The sequence below is a fragment of the Mesoplodon bidens genome (genome assembly GCF_964165515.1).
Source record: "Mesoplodon bidens genome assembly, chromosome: 2".
NCBI classification, from domain to species: Eukaryota; Metazoa; Chordata; class Mammalia; order Artiodactyla; family Ziphiidae; genus Mesoplodon; species Mesoplodon bidens.
In genome coordinates, this window is record NC_138177.1 from 182,963,542 (window position 1) to 182,983,773 (window position 20,232).

Sequence of the window (20,232 nt, forward strand, 5' to 3'; positions counted from 1 at the left end):
GTGGAGCGGGGTGCCTTCTGTGACAGGGTCCTGTGTGGGAGATGGAGGTGCTCTCCTGGGGGCTCCTGTTCTGACTTCTCAAGGAAGAGGAGGAATCACCCCGGGGTGTGCGCCTGATGGGCTGGGGGGTGGCACGGGCGTGGTGTCCGGGAGGAACTGAAGCAAGGGCAGCGTGGAGTGGACAGGAGTGAGGGCTGGGTGAGAGCCGTTCTGGGTGGGGGGCTGGGGGAACGCAAGAGCTCTGCGTGTCCCAGAGCCCCTGGGACCGTCTGGACTCCCACCCCCAGGAGCCTGTGTCTCAGGAGTCAGCTCCCTTCCGTCACCCCCTCGGAACGTTGCTACCTGCTTGCACCTGCCCGTCTCAGTTCTTTGACTTTGGGTGGCCTGCCTTTCTGAGTAGCTGCCTCTTGTGCCGGTGCATCTCCTGCTGGTGCTGCCTGGGGCATCCTGTTGTGCGTCCCCTGCCCGGGCGACCGTAGTGGGAGGGCTCCGCAGCAGCTCCCCGCCAAGTGTGGTGCTGGGTCCCACTTCCCTCAGGGAAGTGCGGGGAGGTACTGGCTCAGGAATCCGGGGCACGGGAGCAAAGTCTGGAGCGCCCTGCAAAGGAGGCTGCGTCCTGGGCTCGGGAAACACTGCGGGGCAGGGTGTGGGGCTGCTGGGGCCCCTTCCAGAGGGAACCTCCCGCGTGTGCTTTGCTTGTGCTCCCGAGGTAGGAAGGCTTCCCTGTAGATATGCACTCACTTTCTAAGAATAAACCTCCCAATTTTATAAGTAATGTCAAGGAGAAAAGCACATTTTCCTGAAAAACAAATGTTTGGGAGTCAAGTTTACTGAAACTTAAATTTCAGGGTTGAATTTGATGAGTCCGGATGGACAGCCTGGTACCAAGGCCACAGGACAGCAGGTTCCCTTCTGCAAGCAGTGGGCCAGTGAGCAGATCAGTACAGGACAGGTGACAAGTGCTCAGAGGCCTGCTGGGTGTTGGTCAGACCTCTTCTGCTTACAGGTCATGGACACCTGTATGCATTCCCGTGGCTTCTGTAACGAATTACCACAAACTGGGGGACTGAAAACAATTTATCTTCTTTCAGTTCTGAAGGTTAGAAGTCCGAAATCAGTCTCACTGGGATAAAGTCAAGGTGCGGGCAGGGCTGTGATCCTTCTGGAGGCTCTAGGGAGAATCGGTTTCCTTGCTTTCTCCAGCTTCTAGAGGCGCCTGCATTCCTCGGCTTGCGGTCCCTCCCTTCGTCTTCACATCTCTCCCGCTTCTGCCCCGCCTGGCCTTTTCTCTGACCCGCCTGCCTCTCTCTCATCAGGACCCTTGTGACGATATCAGGCCCACCTGCGTAATCCGGGTACTCTCCTCATCTCATGGTCTTTAACCTGATCACACCCACAAAGTCCCTTTTGCCACGTGAAGTCCAATATTCATAGGTTCTGAGGATTAGGATGGGGACATCTTTGGGGGCCATTATTCAGCCGCCACAGGCCTCCACAGGCCTTTACGGCTCCTGTAACTCAGCTCTGGTTGGGGTGGGGCTGCCTTCCATCAGGCTCCTTCCACCTGGAGGTCTGGGTCCTGCCGGCAGGGCCGTCCTTACCACCCTCCATCTCCACCAGCCTCCCCTGGGCTGGCCTCTTACCTTAGGCTCTCCCTGGGGTGGCAGGATGGCCCCTGGGGCTCCAGGCTGGCCTGGGCAGCTCCTGGCCTGGGGGAGAGACAACCTGTCCAGAGGGCGGCGTGGCTGGAGTCCCAGGGAAGACACACCCAGTGTGCGTCATGGGTTCATTTCTGAGACCGTCGCTGAAGCCCTCTGGCCGGAACTGGGGAGGGTCGTTCCACAAAACAAGGGGTATTGAGTAGACAAATATAACCTACAAAGGAAAAAACCCCAAACTAACCAAAGTGCGTGCCTTCCTGTTCATACGATAACAGTCTGGATCTGGAGGCTGAGGGGTGTGCCTGCCCGAGGGGGTGCCGGGTGGGAGTGGCATTCCAGTGGGGGGGCTGGGCCCCGCCCTGAGGCCCACAGGGTGTGGGAGAGAATCTCGGGGGCCCGTCACATCCGTGCCTCCCAGACCCCCTGCATTCCCAGCACAGCCTGTGAGCGTGGAGGGTGGGCCGGCTGCCCGAAGACCAGCCCTTTTCCAGCTTTTGAGTGTCAGATCCCTTTATGCTTTAAAAAATGACTGAGGACTCCAAATAACTTTAAAACTTGAGTGATCTCTACCAATATTTATTATTGAGAAGTATCTACAGTGTTATTAATTCATTTAAAAACAGTAGACCTGTTACATGTTACCATAAAGATGTTTTTTTTTTTGCGGTACGCGGGCCTCTCACTGCTGTGGCCTCTCCCGTCGTGGAGCACAGGCTCCGGACGCGCAGGCTCAGCGGCCATGGCTCACGGGCCCAGCCGCTCTGCGGCATGTGGGATCTTCCCGGACCGGGGCACCAACCCGTGTCCCCTGCATCGGCAGGCGGACCCCCAACCAGTGCGCCACCAGGGAAGCACAAGATGTATTTTTTTAATGAAAGCCAATTGTGTTTTCTGAAACAAAAACATTAGCAAGAACTGTGGTGTTGTTTTGCTTGTTTGCGAATTCCTTTAACATCTGGCTGACACACTGGTGAGGACTGCTTGGTCTGGTACAGGCTTCTCTGTTGTGATGGGTCATTTCGGCTGAAGTATTTGAAGGAAATCCAGCCTCACCCAGATAAGGGAGGAGGCCCTTAGAGAACTCTGGATATTCTGCTTTGGTGCTGTACCCAAATCCACCAGTGGTTGTTTCTTGAGGGTTTCTTGCGTGCGGAGTTTGACACCCTGTTCGTGAACTTTCATAGTGTTAGGTTAAAACCCTCTGGTCTGCCTCGCACTTTGGGTGGATCTTTCATTCATGCAGAATCTTATATCATCGTGCTTGTTCACTCGGAAAATACTGCTTCTGAGTTAGGCAGATCTTCCAGATATTGACACATCTAATCACACAATTTCAAAAGATCACTTTCGTTACCGGCACTACCCATCTCGTCAGGAAGGTCTTTAAAGAAGTATGCAGGGGCTTCCCTGGTGGCGCTGTGGTTGAGGGTCCGCCTGCCGATGCAGGGGACATGGGTTCGTGCCCCAGTCCGGGAAGATCCCACTTGCCGCAGAGCGGCTGGGCCCGTGAGCCATGGCCGCTGAGCCTGTGCCTGTGCTCCGCAATGGGAGAAGCCACAACAGTGAGAGGCTAAAAAAAAAAAAAAAAAAAAAAAAAAAAAAAAAAAAAAAGACCAGGTGTTAATATAAAGAAGTATGCAGCTGTCAGGCTCACAGTGGAGGGTACAGATTTCCCCAATTCTGAATTTTGCCTGAAAGCTCAATTCTTTTGACAAGTTTTCCTTGAAGTGACAGGTTCATTTTGTTCACGTTTGAGAGATTGTCTACAAAGCACCCAAGTCTGAAAAACCATGGTTTGTCTCTGAGCCGTTCTTTTAGTAAGAATGGTGTTGCTGAGTGAAAGAAGGAGCCAGTTCAGCTCGCAGCCCAGCGATCACGCCCGGCTTACCCTGGGGTGACCACTGTCTTTCATCTGGCAGCAGAAATGCTTTTCGTGTTTTTCCCGTTTCATCACAGAATGTTAAAAGCACGCATCCTCAAGGGTCCAGACGTCATAAAATCCATAGTTTTCACAGCTTCCCCAAGGACATTCTTAGGTGAAGCTGTTGTACTTTGTGCTGTGAGAGGTGAAGAGCACAGGGTGGCTCGTGGGGTGTGGTGCCGTTTGCCTCGGGGTGTAATGCAGCTTCACCCACCATTGCCTCGGCGCCACCGGCACCAATGCCAACCCAGTAAAAGAGGCACGTGGCATCTGGAGGTTATGAAAATAGCTTTGACCCTGTGGAGCCCTTGACCACCTTGGGCAACCTCAGGGGTTTGGGAACCACATTCAGAAAACTGCTGTCTTAGAAGATCAAACCCCATGCCTTCTTACTTGCCATTTTCGCATACAGAATACGGCCTCTGTTCAAGGCCAAGAGCTTATGATTCTGTGTCAGCTGAAGACAGTCTCTCGAGAAGGTTCAGATCCCTGTCTGCTGGAAGGCAGGTAACATCCTTACTGAGCCTGGTTGCCAAGACACCCAGAGCACTCAAAACCTGTCCCCACCTGGCTTCACCAGCACGACTGCATGTGGCTCAGCTGTCTCGGGCGCCGGACTTCAGGGTCCCCTTGAGTCAGGGCTCTCGTGATGACGTCTGGACCCATTGGCCTTGCTCCTGCTCTGCCTGCCTTTTTTTTTTTTTTTTTGCGGTACGTGGGCCTCTCACTGTTGTGGCCTCCCCCATTGTGGAGCACAGGCTCAGCGGCCAGGGCTCACGGGCCCAGCCGCTCCACGGCATGTGGGATCCTCCCGGACCGGGGCACGAACCTGTGTCCCCTGCATCAGCAGGCGGACCCTCAACCACTGTGCCACCAGGGAAGCCCTGCCTGCCTTTTTTGTGTGTGTCTCAAGGTAGCTGCTCCTGTGGTGCCCTGGGCAGCTTCAGGCTGATGACCTCTCTGCTCCGAAGGCCACAGAAAAGAGTGTTTCCTTCTCCTAACAGAACCAGCAGAAGCTCTGAGATCACATCTCGTTGGCTCTGAGCGGATCATGTGCCCCAAGCCGCTCTAAGACAGCCCTGGTTCCCGAGGCCTGGTGCCCTTGTGCAGGGCTCGACCTCCACAGCTGGACAAAGCACGTGCCGGTCCCTAAACCAGCCACTGAGGCCGGGATAGGTGTGCTCTGGTTGGCCAGGGGAAGGTGGCGTGGGCGCCAGTCTGCTGCACTGGGGGGCTAGAGGGTGGGATGGCAGAGTGGGGGTTGCAGGGGTGGTGGTTTCCCTGGGGTTCCCGGGAGGTAGGAAACTTTCAGAACTGCTCTAAGAACTGTGGCCCTCATAACTCTTTTCTTTGTTTGAACATGAATGCCGCAGGTAGTCCTAGAGGCCCCCCAGTGACCCTCAGGCCGGCAGAATGCATGACTGGCACAGGATCTTTGACCAAAACCTGCTGGTCCCTCCCCACACGCAGAGAGCACGCCAGCCCCTAAAGGAATCGACGGCATTTCAGTGTGTCCTGAAGTGCCTTGACGGCCCGCTAATGAAGCAGGTAAAGAAATTGGTTCTTTACTGTCAAACGCACGCTGTTACTGCTCTCACCTGAGATGGTATTGATTTTCACATGTTTGAGTCTTGCACTGTACCCATCACCCCGGGCATTGGCAGTACTTGGAGGTGAAGTGGTCCATCAGCCAAGAGGATTTGTGATTCGGCGACTCGGTCAGCACTTTTGACCCTGGCTAGAGGCTTCTTTTTGCCTACAGTGGAGCAATCTAAAAACCCAGGTAATTCGATTTCCTGGGTTATTTCCTGGCCAGGTTGTTTGCAAGAGGTGGCCTTGTGCATGGCTCAGCATGGCCTGGTTTCGGCCTGGCAGTTAGAATAGCGGGGGCGGAGCTCTGGGCATCCTGGGAGATGTGCCTGGGAGGCACCACCGCCTTTGCACATTCAGGCCCTTGCTCTGTGGCTCTGCGTCCACCTGTGCCCTCCAGCTGCCAGGGAACCTGCCGGAGAAGCTGGCGCTTCTGTGCCTCCTCAGACCACCCACAGGATTGGATGGTCCTGGGAGGCCCAGCGTCCTGGGGGGGCGCACAGGAAGGATCCGGCCCTGCCAGTGTGAGCATGTGGCTTGGCGAGACTGTATCTCCGTCCTCTGCAGCTGGCAGGGTCATTCTCCAAGCACTCAAAGCTGTCGGAGTGCTGGGTCTATTATTAAATCACTCACATCCATCCTGCATCATCACTTCAAACCCTTTGATTGAGCACCTGCTGTGTGCTGGCCACTGTGTTAGGTACTGTGGCGATTACTGCTCTTACTGCTTTACTTCTTAGCGCTTTACTTGTATTAGTTCACTTCATCCTCATGACAACCCCAAGATGTAGGTAGCATCATTACCCCTGTCTTACAGAAGAGGAGGCAACCTGAGAGAGGTGACCTTGGTTGCCCAGGGTGACACAGCTCCAGCCGGCCAGCTGGGACTCCAACCTAGGGAGACCGGCTCCAGCAGTCCTGGCCTTCCAGGAGCTCACAAGATAGTGGACAGCAGTTTCCTCTTTCTTAGGAATTTTGCAAAGGAGATTTTATTTATTTTCCCATTTTACTTTATTAATTCATTTTAATTTGTTTTTGAAAAGGTAATTCCCATAGTTCAAAATTCATAAGGGTGCACAGGGAAAGTGTATTGTCCCATGAAGTCCCCAAGGCACCCAGGGTCCCACCCTAGATACAGCCGGTGTTCACCTGTTTTCTGTACAACTTTCTGGAAATTCTAAGCAAATACAACAAATAAATACAGTTGTATGTATTTTTCCTTTTTTTACATAAATGATAGCTTATATTCTGTTCTATATCTTAAAAAAATATTCTTAACAATATGTGTTATAGGTTGTTCATGTCATTCCATGAAGAATTTCTGACTCTTTCTTAAGACAGCATAGCTTTTCCTGTGTGGATGACCGTCATCCATTCATTAGGCCCTTGCTGATGACCGGTTGGACTCCCTCCAGGGGTTTGCTTTTACAGACATTGCTACAACGCGTAACTTCATTGACATCGTTTAAAAAAAATGCACACATATGTCTGTGGAATGATTCCTACAAGTGGTTTCATGATCTCAAGTCACACATTAAAAGTTTTCATTTAAAACCCAATTATAGGCTTCCCTGGTGGCGCAGTGGTTGAGAGTCCGCCTGCCGACGCAGGGGACGCGGGTTCGTGCCCCGGTCCGGGAAGATCCCACGTGCCGCGGAGCGGCTGGGCCCGTGAGCCGGGGCCGCTGGGCCTGCGCGTCTGGAGCCTGTGCTCCGCGGCGGGAGAGGCCGCAGCGGTGAGAGGCCCGCGTACCACAAAAAAAAAAAAACAACAAAACCCAGTTATAAGTTGTTTATAAAAAATCACACTGTAAACCTAAAGTGTGTGTCTTCAAACCATATGTATGAAAGGAAAAGGATGGAAAAAAGGCAGTGTAAACACTGAGCATAAGAAAGCTTTGCGGCTATACTAATATCAGACAAAGTAGAGTTCAAGGCGAAGCATATTTCTAGAGATGAAGGGACATTTCATAGCGATGATGGTAATCAGGAAGACGTGACGGTCCTCAATGTGTTGCACCTCTGTCGGGAGCCCCCAGAGGCACCCCCCAGGTTCGGTGATGCACTAGCAGGAGGACTTGACATGACTCGGCACATAGTCACCCTCAAAGGAAAGATTTATTTCAGTGAAAAATTACCGAGTAAGATCAGCCAAGGGAAAGGCATATGGGGGAAACGGGTGTGAGCTTCCAGGGTCGTCTGCCCGGGGAATCCCACAGGACACACCTCATTCCCTCAGCAACAGGCTGTGACAACACCTGTGAAATGCTGCCAACCCAGGAAGCTCGTTAGAGACTCAGTGCCCACAGCCTCTAAAAAAACTCAGGGCTCCTTGGGAACTGGTCGTGTAGACACCCTGTGCCTAGCACGTACCAAGATTCCAGAGTCCCAGAAGGAAAGCAGGTGTTCAGCATAAATCACTCTGTACAAGCAGTTTAGGTACCAGGAGCCATTCTTATTTGTTAGGATGGTGGGGAGCGCCACGTTCTCAGACTCTAGCCAAGGGCCGGGCTTGTAAGCCAGCCTTTCAAAGTATAACTGGCCTGCTATGATAACTCTTTTGTGCCCGGCACCCAATAACACGGCTTCCAAATCCATGAAGCAAAATTTGTAGAACTAAAGGGAACTACATTTAGGTTCACCTTCATAATTGGAGACTTTTCACTCTCTCTCAATAATTGATAGAACAAATAGACCGCCCTCCCCCCCCCCAAAATCATAAGGATTTGGAAGATCTGAACACCACCACCAACCACCTTGACCGAATTGTCACCTCTAAAACACTACACACCTAACAAATAAAATACACATTCTTCTCAAGTGCATGCAGAACATTTACGGAGATAGATAATATGCTTGGTCATAAAAATAAGTCTCAAGAAATCTAAAAGAATTGAAATTACAGAGAATATGTTCACTGACTAATATGTTATTGAATTAGAAATCAATAACAATGAGATACCTAGAAAATCCCCAAATGGTAGAAAATTAAACAGCACACTGCTAACTAACCCTTGGGTCAAAGAAGAATTCAGAGAGAGGGCTTCCCTGGTGGCACAGTGGTTAGGAATCTGCCTGCCAATGCAGGGGACACAGGTTCGAGCCCTGGTCCGGGAAGATCCCACATGCCACGGAGCAGCTAAGCCCACGCGTCACAGCTACTGAAGCCTGTGTGCCTAGAGCCCGTGCTCTGCAACAAGAGAAGCCACCGCAGTGAGATGCCCATGCACTGCAACTAAGAGTAGCCCCCGCTGCTGCAACTAGAGAAAGCCTGAGCAGCAACGAAGGCCCAATGCAGCCAAAAAATAAAATAAAATAATAAAATAAATAAATTTGTAGAAAAAAAGAATTCAGAGAGAAATTAGAAAATAATTTGAACTGAATAATGTAAGACTATATCAAAATTTGTGGGATGCAGTTAATGCAGTCCTTTGAGGGAAACTTATAGCTTTGTATGACTACTTTAGAAAAGAAGAAAGGTACAGGCATACCTCATTTTATCGTGCTTTACTTCACTGTGCTTTGAGGATATTGTATTTTTTACAAATTGAAGGTTTGTGACAGCCCTGCATGGAGCAAGTCTATCAGTGCCATTTTTCCAGCATTTGCTCGCTTCATGTCTCTGTGTCCCATTTTGGTAATTCTTGCAATATTTCAGACTTTTTCATTATTATTATATGTGTTATGGTGATCTGTCATCAGTGATCTTTGATATTACTACTATGACTCACTGAAGGCTCAGATGATAGTCGGTATTTTTTAGCAATAAATTGTTTTAAAATTAAGGTATGTACATTGTGTTTTAGACATAATGCTATTGTACACTTAATAGATTACAGTATAGTGTAAACATAATTTTATACGCAGTGGGAAACCAAAAACTTCGTGTGACTCCCTTTATTATGATATTCGCTTTATTGCCATCGTCTGGAACTGAACCCTCAATGTCTCCGAGGTCTGCCTGTATAAAAATCAACAACCCCTGCTTTCTCCTTAAGAATCTAGATAAAAGGAACAAATTAAAACCAAAGAAAATAAAAGAAGGAAGTAATGAATTTCTGGGCAGAAACCAATAAAGGGCAAATAATAGAGAAAATCAGCAAAGCTAGAAGTTGATTCTTTGAAAAGATTAATAATACTGATAAACCCCCTGCAAGACTGGTCACGAGAAGAGAGAAAAAACAGATTACCAATATTAGGAAAGAAAGAAGGAGCATCACTACATATTCTACGGACATTAAAAAGATAATCAAGGGATATTATGAATAACTTGTGTGAATGAATATAACTTAGATGAAATGGACAAATTTCTTGAAAAGCACAGCTTACCAAAAGTGACACCAGAATAGAAAATCTAAATAGTCCTATATTTATTAAGGAAATTGAATTCATAATTAAAAAGCTTCCAGACTTAGATGACTTCATTTTTGAATTTAATAAAATATTAAAGGAAGAAATAATACCAATTCTAGAACAACTCTTTCAGAAAGTAGAGGAGGAGGGGATGCTTCCCAGGTGCTTTTTTGAAGCCATCATAACGCTGATACCTAAACCAGGCAAGGATGTGGCAAGAAAAGTACAGATCCATATCTCTCATGAATGTTAGCACAAAAATCCTTAATATATTAGGGCATCAGATCCAGCAATATATAAACATGATGGGGTTTATTGCAGGAATACAAAGTTGGTTTTACATACAAAAATCAGCCACTAACATTTAAAAGATCAAGTAGGGAACATGTTAAAAGTTCAATTTGGATCATCTTACAAATTTGTGCAATTTTAGTTAATTTGAGAATTGATAGCTTTAGATGGTAGCAGACTTCCCTGTGAAAGGTGTTGGCTGAAAATATTACATGCTTATTTTGAACTCAAGTCACTTTATTAGTCATTTTGGTATGTTTTTCTTACTATTCATTTACCTTTTTGGGTTAGTTTAATTTTACCGTGAATGTTGATTACTTTCGTTTGGGATGGCTATTTCAAGTCAATTTGGCATTTATTGTGTGTTTGGAACTGTGCGGGGGACACAGGGCTGACCACCCCATACTCTGTCTTCATGGAGCTCTCAGTCCAGCGCGGGGAGACGGACCTAGAAACTTAGACCTGAGTAGAATTGGGTACAGGGTCGCAGAGGGGTGGAGGAGGGGTTAGGATGTGGAGTTCTGGGAAGGAGCCCAAGTCTGCAGGGGAGGTCTGGGAGTCCCCAGGTCCTGGCTGGTGATCTCCCCTCCCTGAGAGAGTGATGAGGAGGTGCAGGGGGCTGATGGTGGTGCCCTGGGTGGTACCAGCAGTGAGGGGAGGCCAGGCCCCCTGGGCAGGTGTGCACCCTGAGCACCGCCCCGTGCACGGTCCAGTCCCCAGCCCCAGGAGCTGGAGGAGGATATTCCAGGCTCTCGTCCTCCTGGAGCTGACATTTAGGTTGGGGTGACCGACCACCAGCATGTAAGCGGACAGCTGATGGACACAGGAAACAGAAAGTGGGGTTGGAGGACAGGGGCCTGGATGGCGGGGGTCAGGGAAGGCCTCCCTGGTCAGGGCCTGATGGAAGCGAGGGAGCGATCACAGCAGAGGGGGCAGTGGGGAGGGAGGGGGGTGTGGGGCGGTGCTGACGGAAGGGGGAGATGGGAGAGGGCCTGGGCTTGGGACCCCCCCCCAGACCTGCTGCATCCTCCCCACCTTCACACAGGACACCACCTCTCTCCCAGCTGCTCTGGACGGGGGACGAGCCGTCATCTTTCACTAGGGGCTGGGACTCCCCTGCCAGACCTGGGAGGCCTGGGCAGACAGACGGCCGCCAGCCTCTCCTTCCTGCCTCTCTACCCCTCGCATCCCGAATCCGGCCATCGCCAGGGTCGCCGGGCAGTTCCTTCACAGACGTCCCGAACGTGCCCACTCCTCGTCCCACCCGCGGCCCCCCTGGCGCCCCCCACCCCCGCCTGCCTGGGTGACGGCAGCAGCCTTCTCACGCCCCCTCCCCACATTCCCATCCCCACGTGGAGCTGGAGGGATTTCCTTTTTCCAGCGTTATTGACATATAATTGACAAATAAAATTGTAGGATACTTGAAACGTACAGCGTGACTGACGATTGGGTGTCCACGTAGGTTGTGGAAGGATTCCGCCAACAAATTAACACACCCGTCACCTCACACTGGACTGATTTTCATAGAACATCGAATCAGATGGTGTCACTTCTGCTCAGGCTCTTTCCCTGGCTTCTCCTCCAATTTGGAGTAGAAACCCGGCTTCAAATCACGCTCTGTGAGACCTCCACGCCCCTTATGCAGTCCTGTGGGCGTTCTGTTTTAAAACACACCTGGGATTTTGTTTTTATTTTGTTTTATTCTGGTGGGACCAGCAGAGCAGGAAACGATTGCCACTGAAAGATGGTTTCGTCCTCGTGGTTCCCCAGAGGAGGGGCCGCACCACACCCTGCAGGGCCACACGGGGAAGCAGCTGGGTCGGTTGGGAGGCAGTGGGATGAGGGGAGAGCCTGGGCAAGAGCCTGTATAGTGGTTTTTGTGGGAAGGGATGGGCGAGGCCGGGTCAGCAGACGCACACGCTTAGGACTGGCCAGTCGGAGTAATTTCAGTGGCTGCTGGGGTGGCGGGGCTGCACCTGGTTGCCTGGTTCTGGCCCGGGATGATTAGGGTGGGAGGATATTGTCACCTGGAGTGTGAGCCAGGTAGAGGGCGGGTGGGGGTATGGACTGGAAGGCAGGTCATTTACTGTCACTAGGAATTAGCTGGCCCTGGGCGGGGCAGTCTCTCCCCACGAGGGAGGCCCCAGCAGTCAGAGCACTAAGCACACAGGAAGTGAGAAAAATTAGTTAGTGTCGTTACCTGTGGTCAGGGTGCTTTCTTGCTGGTCCCTGAGCACCCAGCTCTCTTGGCCCAGAGCCGCCTGCTGCCTGGCTCACTCTCCGCAGGCCCACTCCTGGTTCCCACCCGCTTAGTTCTCAGTTCAGGCGTCATCTTTCAGAGCCCCTGCCCTGGCCGTCCTCCCCTCACCCACTTTCATTGTCCTTCACGTGAGCTCCAAGGATGGAGATTTTGTCAGTTTTGTTCCTTATTGTGTCTCTAGTGCCTAGAACAGTGATACACAGAATAGATGCTTAAATAATGTTTACCAAATGATCACATGAGAGGAAAACAGAACTCCAGGCCCCGGGGCAGACAGTAAGAGCTGCACCCTTGCCAGCTGCACCAGTCACAAAAGTACTAAAGGCCCAGACAGAACCTCACTGCGGTAGGTGGTGCCGCTCTGGGGAAAGGGCTGGTCTTCAGAGTGTCTGGTGCCTTGTCTGTATTTGTGGCCATGACTTCTCAGTTCTCAAAGATCTGCTTTTCTTTTGCTCATACCCCAGCGCCACCCCCAAATAATTCTGGCAAGTTGAGTTTTTAGTTTGTGGTTGTATCAGGATGTAAAGGGTAAAACAAAACACAGAAAACCATGCAAAATAGCTTAAGCTTGAGGTAATTTGTTAGCTCACATAAAGACAAACCCATAGTTAGTATAAGCTTCCGGTGTGGCTTGATCCAGAATCTCACGTGGTGTCACCTGGACTTGTTCTTTCTTGGCTCCACATGGCATCATGTGTGTCTGTCTCTGCAGCTCTGGCCTCTTGTGTCTCGTTGCTTCTGGGTGAGTCTCCAGCCTCTGGTTGACCAGGGGAGGGCCATGTACTTGGACTCATAACCTCACCAGGACCACGGGCCGTGGGGGAGAGGTAGTTCCCCAAAAGGAACTGAGACCTAAACTGGGGGATGGCTGCTGAGTGGCCCAGGTCTCCGTGGATGGTCTGTCAGCATTGTTGGGAGGCTCGTGACCTTGAGGACCCTTCAGGGCTGTCCCTCTGTCTCCTAGGGTGTGCTGGAGGTGCTGTCAGAGGTGGGCTGCCACCTGCGAGTGTCCCTCTTTGACGTGACCTACCGACACTTCTTCGGGAGGACGTGGAAGAGCTCGGCGAGGCCCCTGGAGCCGCTCTGCAGGCAGCCACGCAGGATCGTCTTCAGTGAGGTGGGCGGGGTGGCAGGCGCGTGTGCGGGGTGGGCGTGCAGGGTACAGCGGACCTGGGCGTGCCGCCAGCGCGTCCCAGACCCCAGGAACGCCCCTGAGCAGCAGGCCCAGCCCTCGCAAATCTCGTCCTGGCAGCCGGCCCCTATTTCCAGACAGAATCTTGGGTGGAAGCCACACGCCCTGAGCGGTTCATCTGGGAGTGGGGGGGACACACGAGGGGGTTTCGTCACCTTCACGGAACCTTGCAGCTTTTGGAACAAAGTTAGGAAATTATCGATCTCATCTGACTCCCCTACTTTTCCTCTCCCCTTCTTTTTCTTTCATTTTCGTTTCTTCTTTTGTTTTTTTAATTTTTATTTATTTATTTATTTTTTGCGGTACATGGGCCTCTCACTGTTGTGGCCTCTCCCGTTGCGGAGCACAGGCTCCGGACGCGCAGGCTCAGCGGCCACGGCTCACAGGCCCAGCCGCTCCGCGGCATGTGGGATCCTCCCAGACCGGGGCACGAACCCGTGTCCCCTGCATCGGCAGGCGGACTCTCAACCACTGAGCCACCAGGGAAGCCCTCTTTTGTTTTTTTTAAATGAGCAGCTTGAGACCTAGCAGTAAAGTGACTTACCCAGGTAGAAGGTAGCAGAGCCCGGAGCCCCTGCCTCCGCCTGCAGACGGGGTGCTTGCGTTGGCATCAGTTGGTGACATGATTTTGCCCACGTAGCTGTGTCTGGCCGCCCCGCAGATAGGGTTTTCCATCTTCGTTCAGCTGCACCAAATTCACAAACATCCCTCCATCACCTGCTGTCTGCTGGCCATTGTGCCGGGCGCCGGGGCGATGATGCTGGGTGGACGGGCCCGGCGTGGTTCTCACCCTGGACAACTTGCAGTCTGCTGGGACGACACACCCAGGCAGGTGACAGAGCAGGTGCAGGTGTGATAGGTTCTCGGAGGAGACCGACAGCTGCTGCCCCGAAGACGAAGGGAGGTGTGCTGCCGGCAGTGGTGAACGGGGACCCCTGCGAGCTGGGCCCCAGGATGAGGAGGGAACCAGCCCCGGGACGAGCGGGGCGGCAGGTGCCGCAAGCAGGGCAGGCCCCGCACGTGCCCAGGGGTGGGGGAGGGAGGTGTGGGGAGGCGGCCGAGGGTGGGCTCGGCGGGCTGGCTGGGCAGGGCCTTCCTAGGGACACTGGGCTCTTCCTCAAGAGTGGGAGGCGTCCCAGAGGTCTTCTTCCCGGCTGCTGCTTCAAGCTGAACCTGCAGGCAGCGGGGTCCTGCAGGGGGCGGTCATGGGTATCAGGAGGGTCGGTGCTGTGTTGGCTTTATCCTTCCCGTGTGTACAGAGTCAGGGAAGCCCAGTAAGTGACAGTACAGTGAATAATGGAGGTGGTGGCGGTGACCGTGGCCATCCTCGGGGAGGTCACCGTGCGTAACCAGACCAAGCGAGCCGCCCTTTTCTGCGGGGGGCGGTCCTGGCCCAGTCGTGAGGCCGCCGGGTCGCGACTCTACCCTTGGCGGTCGCCCAGAGTCCGGATGCCGTGTCTCGGCATGGATTGATCCTGACTGGTCCCCTTACTGAACGTGCCGGAGAGGGTGACGCCGCCCCTGGAGGGCAGGAAAATTAGATAAGGCCGTGGGTACGTGTGTCCTGCGGCCCAGGACCGCGTCTGGTGTCCAGACTGCCAGCCAGAAGGCCTGTGAGGTGCCCCTTAGAGTCTGGCCGGAGAGAAAGGCCATGTGTTGTAAACCAGGGAGTGGCGGTGGGCGGCTGCTTAGGGTGCCGTCCCAGCTCAGGCAGTGAGTCGCCTTCATGCCTCTGACTTGGGATGGTCAAGGCCCGGGCAGGAGCGCGGTGTCCCCGATGTTTCTGGGAGCCTTCCAGGGCCGGGCTGTTTGGATTCTCTTTCTCGGGTGGACAGTCAGGCCCCGGGAAGCCCGGTGTGGTGACAGTTAGTACAGTGACTCCTGGGGAGTCTCCACGGGAGAGGCTGGCTCCCAGCACCTTGGTGTGGTTTCGTCCCCGCCATCCGCCTCTGGAGGCCAGTAGATCATCTCTCCGCCTTGAAGAGCAATCCGGCAGGTCAAAGGCCGTGAGCGACACCCACCTTGACCGCAGGGGTTGTTCTCGGGCCTTGTTTTCACCCCGGGCGTCGGAGGGCCCCTGCAGGCTCCGTTTGGAAGCACTGCCGTGTCAAGGGGATGGTTATGCTCCGAAATCAGCACGGCAGCACTTTGCCACCACTGGGGTCCCGAGATGAGCCCTCCCTCCGTGGCTTTCCCCGTGGCTTTCCCCGTGGCTTTCCCCGTGGCTTTCCCCGTGGCTTTCCCCGTGGCTTTCCCCGTGGCAGCGGCTGTCACAGCCTTGACAGGCCACGCCCGGAGGGCCTGCCCTGTCCCGCCACCAGCTCGGTGACTGTGAGCCCTGCAGAGTGGAGGTCGCGTTGCAAGGAAGCCTTCAGAGCTGCCGCTCCCCCTTCTGGACTCGTCCAGGGTTTAGCCTCCGTGCCCGAGAGGGCTTCTCCTGTGTCCCTGTGTCCTGGGAGCTGTGGGTCTCAGGCCTTTTCAGCTCACAGTTCAGGTCTGAGCTGAGCTGTGGGAGCCGAGTGCCGCTCCATCGTTTGTGTTCCGCTGAGGGGGGCATGGAGACGGGGCCGTGTGTTAGGGAGGACCACAGCCCTCAAGGTTTCTGGAAGAATCTGCACCCTTCAGCCTTAGTTATTGAAGTGGAGATTGCAGCAAGGCTGGTGTGGGTGAAGTGAGCTTTTCTGGTTGGGAGCTGGTGTCAGAGCCACGGAGTTGCTCAGGGAAGAGCTGGGCTCCAGCTGCTGTGCCCAAGGCGAGCAGCAGGGGCCAGTGGTGCCCCAGGAACACCCATCCTGATGAGCCACTCGGCAGCATCCTCCTTGTCCAGTGCTTTCCTCCCATCCTTGACGTTCAGAGTTTAGTTAACTAAAGAGAATCCCCCTCCGCCGTGTGTGCCTGTGTGTGTACCTGCGTGCATACGTGTATGTACGTGTTTACATGAAATGTGGAGCGTTCCCAAGGTAGCCTAGATAAGCAGGAGGGAGTGGTTTTGTGGTCTCATCACCTGAGCAAAGCTCTGCGTCCATACCTATGGGAATAGAGAGAAACACAATTTGCCCTTTTTAGAGGTGATTCTGAAACTTGGTGCTGATCTTCTTCTGATTTTACTAATTGCCTGGGTTTTTCTGGTTCTACCGATCGGCCGTGGCTTGGGGGTGATATGACGGGAGGCCGCCAGCTGCCAGTAGCAGGGGACCATCTTTGGAATCGGCCTGGCTGTCCGGCCTACACGTGGATTCCTGCATCAACCGTGTGGGCTCTGGGTTTTGACTGAGTTGTCGCTGTCATATGCAGCCCTGAAAGAAGATGTTATTTTATTACTTTGCAACCCATGTCCTGAGGAAAGACTTGGGAAAGCAGAAGTCCTTCCTTGAGCCCGAGCTGGCGTTTCTTTCTTTCGTGATGAATCCCTCATGCTGCGCGCAGATCCCCTCTTGTCCCAGCCTCGTGGCTCTGTCTGGTGGAGCCCAGGGGACCAGCTCCGGGCCTCTCAGCTCTGACTCAGAATTAGGTGCTGTCCTTCGAGACCGTCCTCGGTGGAGAGGAGTTGCCCTTCACTTGCGCTGACATGGATGATCATTCATTCAACCTCTCAAAAGACATCTTTTTTTTTGGTTTTTTTTTTTGCCGTACGCGGGCCTCTCACTGCTGTGGCCCCTCCCGTCGCGGAGCACAGGCTCCGGACGCGCAGGCTCAGCGGCCATGGCTCACGGGCCCAGCCGCTCCGCAGCATGTGGGATCTTCCCGGACTGGGGCACGAACCCGTGTCCCCTGCATCGGCAGGCGGACTCTCAACCACTGCGCCCCCAGGGGAGCCCTCAAAATCTTTAAAAAAATAATATCTTTAAACAATAATCCGGGAGGCCAAAGTACCGTGCAGCTCTTACACTTTCTTTCTGAGATGGACATAATTCTCCCTTAGGTTCTTTCCTTAACTAACCATGCTCAGCCTTTCAGTGACAGGCTCATTTCTCCTCCTTTATTTATTGTATGCAAGTGACTGGCAGGAATCCTAGTGGTTCTTCACAGGCAGCCGGAACCCAGACCAGGAGATCGTTCCCCTGAGCCCATCTCAGCCCGAGGTGTGGCTGAAGTCACAGGTGGGTCCCTGGCCTCCGAGACACACAGGTAATCGGGCTGCTTCCTCGTCCCATCGCCAACTGGGAGCAACCAGCTGCTGAACTGCTTGTTCGTCAGGGGAATGAGAGTGAGGTGACTCCCTTTAAAAGTGGAGGCTGTCCATAAGAAAGAGTGAAATCGTGCCATTTGCAGCAACATGGATGGACCTGGAGATGATCATTCTAAGCGAAGTAAGTCAGACAGAGAAAGACAAATACCATATGATATCACTTATATGTGGAATCCTAAATATGACACAGATGAACTTACCTACGAACCAGAAACAGACTCACAGACACAGAGAACAGACCTGTGGTTGCCAAGGGGGAGATGTGGGGGAGGAAAGCATTGGGAGGTTGTGGTTGGTAGGTGCAAACTATTTATATAGAATGGATAAACAGCAGGTCCTAATGTGTAGCACAGGGAACTATATTCAATACCCTGTGATGAACCATAATGGCAAAGAATATAAAAAAGAATGTGTATATATGTATAACTGAATCACTTCGCTGTACAGCAGAAATGAACACAACATTGTAAATCAACTCTACTTCAATAAAATTAAAAAAAAAAAAAGGGGAGGCTGTCAGGGAACGTCAACGTGTCCAAACGAAAGTCTGGGAGTCTCTGCCGTGCCTTGGTTAATCTCCGGGTTCTTGAACATGCCTTAGTCTCTCCTTACACCTCTCACATGTTCCAGGAGCTGCTCCTGATGTAAATAATCTGTAAAGCAGGAATCCAGTATCACTCCCGGGCACCGTCTCTACGGAGAGAGCCTGGCCTCAGCCGTGTCACCCGAGGAGGGCTTCTCTCCTCTCCAGCTCAACAGAAACCAGTCCCGGGGACACCAAGCCAGGGATGGACGGTGGTAGGAAGGGGATAGAAATGAGTGAATGAATAGAAGGGCAAAGGGTACCTCTCCATGATGTTTCCAGCAGTGGGATTTAGTTGTACTGTATGGTGATTTAGCTGTCTACCATGTGGGGACAGTAGAAAGCTTTGAAATTGTCAGCTTATGCTGTTGTGTGTTCATCACAGTCTCCCGGTGGTATTTTTGCTTCGGGTTGTAACTGGGTTTTTCTGTTTCTGAATAAGCCAAGCCATCATTCTCCAGGCGGGAGCAAGACAGGCCTTGGCCTCGGGGGTGGGATATGATGTAAGGTGGACAAGGGCTGTGTCCTGCTCCGTCACTTACTCCTGTGGGGTCTTAGTCCAGTTGTTGAAACTCCTGACTCTGAATTCATCATCCGTTCGCGAGGGACACCAGCGCCCATTTCCTAAGCGTCTGGAGTGTAAATAGTAGGTTCTTCCCAGACAGGCGCCCAGGGAGCAGTAGGTGTTCACTCAGCAAACACTGGCTGGGGGTCCGCTATGTGCCAGGCTCTGCTACATTAGGAGCTGGATGTGCCCGGATGGATGAGATGGTGTGTGTGGTCATTTTGGCCATGGTGGGGTTTGCTTTGTCCCTGTAGATCGGGGCTTGTCAACCCTGGCTCTGCGGACACTTTGAGCCAGATAATTCTCTTGGCGGGGGTCTGTCTCCAGGGCTGTGTCCCTTCCTGTGGATAATGGTGGACCCCACCCCGGATGAGCGGAAGCTTCTGACTTTGGAAATAGAGATTTTGCATCTTCCCAGATGCTTGGCAACTTTGCTTGGCGAGTTCACTGTGCTTAGAGCCCTCAGTCTTGTGGTGGCTTGTGTGCAGGAAACTGCCCTGAGCCTCAAGTGGAAGGTTGAGCTGGCAGATGCTGGCTGCAGGAAGGATTTGTGATATATTTACCTTCCTGAAGACATCCTATTAAAGGTTTATTAAAAAAAAATGGTTTGGAAGGCACTAGTTTAATTTCTGATCCTCTCTCCTGTGGCCTTGACCTCAGCCTGGGACCGAAGAGCACGTGTCACTTAGGGCAGATCAAGCGGAGGTGTGGCCGGGGGCGCAAGGCTGCAACCTCTCCATGGAGGCACATCATCTGAGGCCCAATCGTGTGGCTGAAAATGGAATCTGGGACCCGAGGCAAAGTGGTGTCCGTGTGTCTGAAGATGAGGGCATTAAGACAGGAGCATTTCTGTGATTTATTAATCTGTTTCTCCTGTCAGGGAGGCCCCTTGTCGAGGGTGGGTGAGTGAGATGTGATGCGGGGGAGAGCCAGAGCCCCACTCTGCCATCTCCCACGGCTTCTCTCACAGGTAATTGGATGGGCTTGACTCCAGCATTTAATCGGGCAGTGGCAGCCGATGCATCTGCGAGCGTCCTGCGCGGCCTTCTTGAGGCGTCCTGACACTGGAGGGCTTGTTTGCAGTGCTGCTTGGCTGCGATTGAGATGTCTGGCCAAGCCCACGGGGCTGGGGGTGGTGGAGTGCCTCGGTTCCAGGTGACTTGGCCCTCCTGGGGACCCCCCCCCCGCCCCCCCCCACACACGGGTTGAAGCTGCAGAGTTGTGTGGTTCATCCCAGGAGGCTTTTGCTTCCACCGACCTGCCGAGCCGGTCGGCCCTGGGCAGGGTGTGCATTTTCTACCTGCCTAATCTAGCCTTTATCTTTGAACTTTGAACTTCTTGAGCGCTGGATCGCATTTTCCAGGTTCCTTAGAAATTCTTTAGCACGCGCTGTGCCCACACTAGAGGGGCAGGCAATAAATGATGTTTGGAAAAGCATCCGTGCTTAACCAGCAGTAATGATGGGATGAGACCCTCAGACCTCGTGTCGCCTTGTGATCCACGGAGCTTCCAAGGCCGACCCTCCTGGTGAAAGTGGAGTCTCTGGAGACAGACCAGGGGGCGCCGTGGTTGGTTTGGTCTCTGAATAATCGTTTTCAGTGGTAAAGGAAAGGGAGAGGCAACAGCCA

The 20,232-nt window shown here is 52.8% G+C and overlaps 1 protein-coding gene across 5 annotated transcripts in view; it reads left to right on the forward strand.

Moving 5' to 3' along the window:
• The first annotated feature begins 3,925 nt into the window (after positions 1 to 3,925).
• Positions 3,926 to 20,232, forward strand: part of NPHP4 (nephrocystin 4) — a 136,157-nt gene continuing 119,850 nt past the window's right edge. For 4 of the 5 annotated variants that reach the window (XM_081223484.1, XM_081223485.1, XM_081223487.1 and 1 more), the window contains exons 1-4: positions 3,927 to 4,089; positions 4,587 to 4,758; positions 4,956 to 5,130; positions 13,040 to 13,192. In XM_081223484.1, coding sequence (XP_081079610.1) covers positions 4,996 to 5,130; positions 13,040 to 13,192 — 288 coding nt within the window. In that variant the 5' untranslated portion in view covers positions 3,927 to 4,089; positions 4,587 to 4,758; positions 4,956 to 4,995. Of the gene's footprint in view, positions 4,090 to 4,586; positions 4,759 to 4,955; positions 5,131 to 13,039; positions 13,193 to 20,232 lie in introns of all 5 variants that reach the window. The other variant, XM_081223486.1, reaches the window with a different exon arrangement.